We start from the raw sequence: 6,000 nt of genomic DNA, 5'->3' as shown, positions 1-6,000 counted from the left end.
CCCCCAAAAAAAAAAAAAAAAAAAAAAAAAAAAAAGAACATCAAGATGTTATCAGGAAAAGTCACATGTCTCGAGTGAGGGGGCCAGTGGTATTAAGTAAGCAGTTGCCTTAAAAAAATAAATTAATTAAAAAATAATAAAAGAAGAGCAGAAGACTTTGAGATATAATGCTGAATTTATCCTGTAGGTTGAGGATGAGGAGGGCTATCAAACAGCTGAGAACAACATGGATGTTCCTGTTCTCCAGTATTTGCATTTTGACCTCTGTCAGAACTTAGGTTTAGTTTGTTTGTTTCTACTTAAAGTGGAATAGATATAAATTAATTTCAGTACATGATCAAGTTTTTCTAAATAGCACATTGCTTGGTTTCTCAAACAGAATTTGTTAATTTAGTTTTATGGCCCTATTCCAGTTTATCTTTTGGTGAACATTCTAAAGAGTATTTTTTGGTTCCTACTTATATTACTGACTTGATTCTTCTGTGAATTTACATTTAAAAGCCAATGGCTAGGATATGACAACAAAAGCGGAAAAATAGATAAATTGGAGTTCATCAAAATGAAAAGCTTTTGTGTATCAAAGAAACTATCAAGAGAGTGAAAAGACAACCTACAGAATGGAGAGAGATATTTGCAAATCATATATCTGATCAGCGATTAACATCCAGAACATAAAGTGAACTTCTTCAGCTCAACGACAACAAAAAACAATCTACAACAACAATGGGCAAAGGACTTGAATAGACATTTCTCCGAAGAAGATACAGAAGTGGCCAATAAGCACATGAAAAGATGTGCAATATCACTAGTTATTAGGGAAATGCAAATCAAACCACAATGAGATACCACACATCCATTAGGATGTCTGTTCTCAAAAAGAAAAAAAAAAAGGGAAAATAACAAGGGTTGGTGAGGATGTGGATAAGTTGGAACCCTGTACACTGTTGGAATATAAAATGGTGTGGCCAATGTGGAAAACGTTTTGACAGTTCCCCCCAAAATTGAGAATTACCACTTGATATAAATTGCACTTCTAGGCATACACCCGAAAGAATTGAAATCAAATACAGACCTTGCTTAAATTATGATGGGGTTACGTCCCGATAAGCTCATCTTTAGTTGAAAATATCGTTAAGTTGAAAATGTATTTAATACACCTAACCTACCGAAAAACATAGCTTAGTCTAGCCTACCTTAAATGTGCTCAGAACACTTAAATTAACTTACAGTTTGACAATATCATTGAACACAAAGCCTATTTTATAATAATGTGGAATCTCACGTAATTCCTTGAATACTATACTGAAAGTGAAACACAGAATGGTTGTATGGGTACAGAATTGTTGTAAATGTATGGGTTGTTTACATCCCTGATCACGTAGCTGACGGAGCTGCAGCTTGCTGCTGTTGCCCACCATCACGAGAGTATCGTACTGCATATTGCTAGCCCAGGAAAAGTTCAAAATTCAAAGTACGGTTTCTACTGAATGTGTATCTCGTTTGTACTGTTGTAACGTTGAAAAATCCTAAGTCGGACCATTATAAGTCGGGGACCATCTATCTGTAGATACTTATATACCAGTGTTCAGAACATTATTCATAATAACCAAAAGGTGTAAACACCTTAATGTCCATTAACAAATGAGTGGGTAAACAAAAGGGGTGTGTGTGTGTGTGTGTGTGTATGTGTGTGTGTATACATGCAATGGAATATCATTCAGTCTTAAAAAGGAATGAGATTCTGACATCTGGTACAACACGGATGAACCTTGAAAACATGCTAAGTGAAATAAGCCAGACACAAAAGATGCAAAAGGCATGCTTCTACTTTTATGAGGTACCTAGAATAGGTGAGTTCATAGTAACAGAAAGTAGAATAGAGGTTACCAGGGATTGGGTGAAGGAAGTAATAAGGAGTTAGTTTTTGATGGGTACAGAATTTCTGTTTGAGATCATGACAAATTTCTCGAAAAGGGAATTGATGATGATTGGACAACTTGGGCAACACTGTGAATGTACTTAATGCCACAGAACTGTGCACTGAAAAATGATTAAAATGGTAAATTTTATGTTATGTATATTTATCATAATTTTTAAAAAGCTAATGACTTTTGTACAAAGTTATAAACATTTTTAAAGCTGTTATAATAGTGCCAACATGTTCTGTCTTTAATGTGCTCTCTTTTGTTTATTTTGTTATATATTCTTTGTTAATAATCTTCCTGTCTTAATCCTTATTTTAAGAACAACTAGCAGCCTGCTATTTCATCAAACAATTTCTGTTGCTTGAGCTTTAATTACCTAAAGTTTTAGGTTATTTTGGATAACTTTTGGGTCTTAGGATAACACTGTATTTATGTCCTTACATTAAAATTAGTAGTGATAGTAGTATTTTTCATTATTAAAATATAATATGTTCATAGTATTGTAAGCTATCCATCTGTGTTAGAAAAGTCTTCCTTCACTGCAGTGTTTTGTTTGCAGGATGAAGATGAGCTGGACTCCCACACCATGGTGAAGACTAGCTCGGAAAGCGTGGGCACCATGAGGGCCACAAGCACGATGAGTGAAGGGGCCCAGACCATGATTGAACACAATAGCACAATGTTAGAATCTGACTTGGGGACCATGGTTATAAACAGTGAGGATGAGGAAGAAGAAGATGGAACTATGAAAAGTATGTGGCTTTTTTTTCCCATTGAATATTAATTTTCTGTTTTGCGGGTATACTTCTATAGAGAGCAGGATAGTTCTGTGTTGCTTGTTATAGCCAGTTGTGGAAAATTTTGTTTCTTGGCTTTATTTAACAGTGAAAGGAATATGGCACAAGTGAATTTTCAAAAATTCTTTTAATATAGCAGAAAGTAGCACATCTTTAACTTAGTGTTATGGAACTTTTTTCTGTTGAAGGATGCTGACCCATAATTTAATTTGTAAAGTATTTTTTGAGGTAAAAAGATAGCGTTCCTAACATTTACTTTTCCAATTAAAAACGTGAACCTAAAATTCTGTTGCAAATAATACAACGTAATATTATTTCATGTTGTCTAAGTTATCAGTTCAGCTGCAGTGACAGAGGGAAGCAAGCCAAGGGAAGAAATTAGGGCTAAGGTGGGAAAAGAAGAAACACTAGAAAGAAGAATCAAGAGACAGGGATACTTATGCAGAAAATTCAGTTCAGTGCATGTTTACTACTGCTTGTCGTGTGCTAGGCACAGTGGCAGGGGCGCTGCAGGGCTGAAATGACGATTAAGGCGTTCTCTCTGATCTCCGTTGCTTACAGAGTGATGAAGACAGAGCTACTTTCACAGGCTAGCATTTCTTTTTGTATAAATATGGCTCTTTAAGATTGCAGTTAACAATGAAGGACATTGTGATTTTTCAGTTATAGGCAAAAGCAGATTAATTACCTCCTGATACCTACTGGCCTTTTTCTTCCCCCTACCACTCTAGTCCTGTATGGTCAATGTCAAAGTCTAAGCACAGAGCTGTTTTTCACTACACAGAACTACTTGTGTACGGCACAAAAGCAGTAATACATGACTTCTTGCATTGTAGAGCCTAGAAAGTTATAGAGTCAAGTGATTTGCTGATAGGGTAAAATGGATATAGGTAGGAATTTCCTCTCTGACATTTTTGTTTTCTTTTTGCTTCTCTCCCCGTGAGTCTGCTTGGTAAGTCTTACCTCATAGCCTCAAGTCATTTGGCTCACTGCCATTGCTTTCTTCACATTTCTTAGTATACATAGCCCATTATGGTTGTATCCTTTGAAAGAGAGGGCCCAGAAGCACAAGATGAAGACAGATTGCCACATAGTTAATCCTGGGTGGGAAGGAGGAGAGGGATGTGAGTTGTTTTTATCTCCCACGCTGACAGGTTTCTTGAGCCTTTGCCCTGAAAAGCTCTAAGACTTGGATTCCTAGCTGGGCATATTACTAGAATAGGGCTTCTGCATCTGTAACATGCTCACCCAACTACATTGAATGGTCTTGTGGCCTCCAAAGCTAGCTAGTGTTAGGGTACAAGTCATGTGCCTTGCAGATCAGAAAGACAGATAAGATCATTTGCAACACATTTCCCATCAGCATGTAGCATCACTTTTCCGCAGCTGATAAAATTCTTTCAGTCAAGTTTTATGATTCTTAACAGACCAGTTAGAAGATCACTGAGTGCTTTGTTCTATCTTTAGAGAGCTACTGAGTTTCCTATGAAACTACATAAACAACTTTTTCCATGTAGTCAATATAGTTGAACATCAGCATTTAAACAGTGGTTTAAAAGTGAGTATTTATGGAATTGAATTCATGTTAGATTGTTATATTTCGAGGAAGAGATATGTGATAATGATTTATCAGACCTCATGCTTTAAAATTATAGCACAGATTTCCACATATTTCATGTAATGACTTTCAGCTTTGACAGCCACAGAAATCATTCAATTTATGTCATAATTTTATGTCCTAAGTATGATTTTTTTGGTCACAGAGATTTTATTAAAAGCTCATTTTTAAAATGAGCAGATAGTGGTTTATGTAGTTGTTTTATATGCTTTATTTATTTTATTTTTATTTTTCTAATTATTTTTTATTGGACTATAGTTGCTTTACAATGTTGTGTTAGCTCCTACTGCACAGCAGAATGCGTCAGCCATACATATACATATATCCTCTCCATTTAGGACCCTACAGTGCATTAAGTAGAGTTCCCTGTGGCTGTTTTTTTTTGTTTGTTTTTCTTTTGCGGTACGCTGGCCTCTCACTGCTGTGGCCTCTCCCGTTGTGGAGCACAAGCTCTGGACGCGCAGGCTCAGCAGCCATGGCTCACGGGCCCAGCCGCTCCGCGGCACGTGGGATCTCCCCGGACCGGGGCACAAACCCGTGTCCCCTGCATCGGCAGGCGGACTCTCAACCACTGTGCCACCAGGGAAGCCCCCTGTGATTGTTTTATATGCTTTAGCAAGTTTTAAATCCCATGAGACAACTTCCCTTGTATTTTAAGTTTCCACCATTTAGACATCATTCTATTATAATGTGGGACTTCCATGTTCCCAAAAATCGAACCAAATGATGTTAGTATAACCCCCAAGGTTTTGTCATACTGTATTATAGCAATAGTATAAAGTGTAAAGAAGTTATTGAGGCAGAACTTACTTTCTGTGAAACCACATAATTACTTTTAGTTTTGTGTTTCCTCATGATCTAAATCTTCTTTAAAACGTCTCAGATGCGTTGGTATGAGCTCTTAGGTTATGTTACATTAGTGGAAGCCCCATTTGCTAATGTGTCTTTAGCATTTTTCTTCCCTAAAAAGATTCTATATATATATTTTTGTTCCCTAAAAGATTATAGCATTATATTATTTTTAATTTTCTAAAATCTCTAGAATGTTATACTGTGTGCTGAATATACTGATTTCCATCACCTTTTCCTTTGGAGTTTCAAAAGAGTTGCCTGATTTAATATTCTTGTCAGTTTAAATTATGTTTGCATACTTTTTTATACCTTTATCTGTGAAGCTGGAAATTACAGACCTGTTTTCCTTACCTCTGAAAAGTGTGGTGATTTGACTCTAGGAAGCAAAATTATTACTATTTTTTTAAATTAATTTATTAATTTATTTATTTTTTGGCTGTGTTGGGTCTTCGTTGCTGTGCACAGGCTTTCTCTAGTTGCGGCGGGTGGGGGCTGCTCTTTGTGGCGGTGTGCGGGCTTCTCTCTATTGTGGGGCACAGGCTGTAGGCATGCGGGCTGCAGTAGTTGTGGCTTGCAGGCTCAGTAGTTGTGGCTCATGGGCTCTAGAGCGCAGGCTCAGTAGTTGTGGTGCACGGGCTTAGTTGCTCTGTGGCATGTGGGATCTTCCCGGGCCAGGGCTTGAACCCGTGTCCCCTGCATTGGCAAGTGGATTCTTAACCACTGCGCCACCAGGGAAGTGCCTAGGAAGCAAAATTATTAAAAGAGCTTTTGAAGGGAACTGGAGTAAAATGACAAGAAATATTTAAAA

The 6,000-nt window shown here is 37.2% G+C and overlaps 1 protein-coding gene across 2 annotated transcripts in view; it reads left to right on the top strand.

The window, feature by feature from the left end:
• STK3 (serine/threonine kinase 3) overlaps positions 1–6,000 on the top strand; it is a 324,692-nt gene that overhangs the window by 229,482 nt on the left and 89,210 nt on the right. For both annotated transcript variants that reach the window (XM_007457163.1, XM_007457162.1), the window contains one exon: positions 2,485–2,677. In XM_007457163.1, the coding sequence (XP_007457225.1) occupies positions 2,485–2,677 (193 nt within the window). The remainder of the gene's footprint in view (positions 1–2,484; positions 2,678–6,000) is intronic.

Source organism: Lipotes vexillifer, unplaced genomic scaffold (genome assembly GCF_000442215.2).
Source record: "Lipotes vexillifer unplaced genomic scaffold, Lipotes_vexillifer_v1.1 scaffold376, whole genome shotgun sequence".
NCBI lineage: Eukaryota > Metazoa > Chordata > Mammalia > Artiodactyla > Lipotidae > Lipotes > Lipotes vexillifer.
The sequence above is the reverse complement of the archived record's forward strand: the minus strand, read 5'-3'. Positions and strand labels throughout refer to the sequence as shown.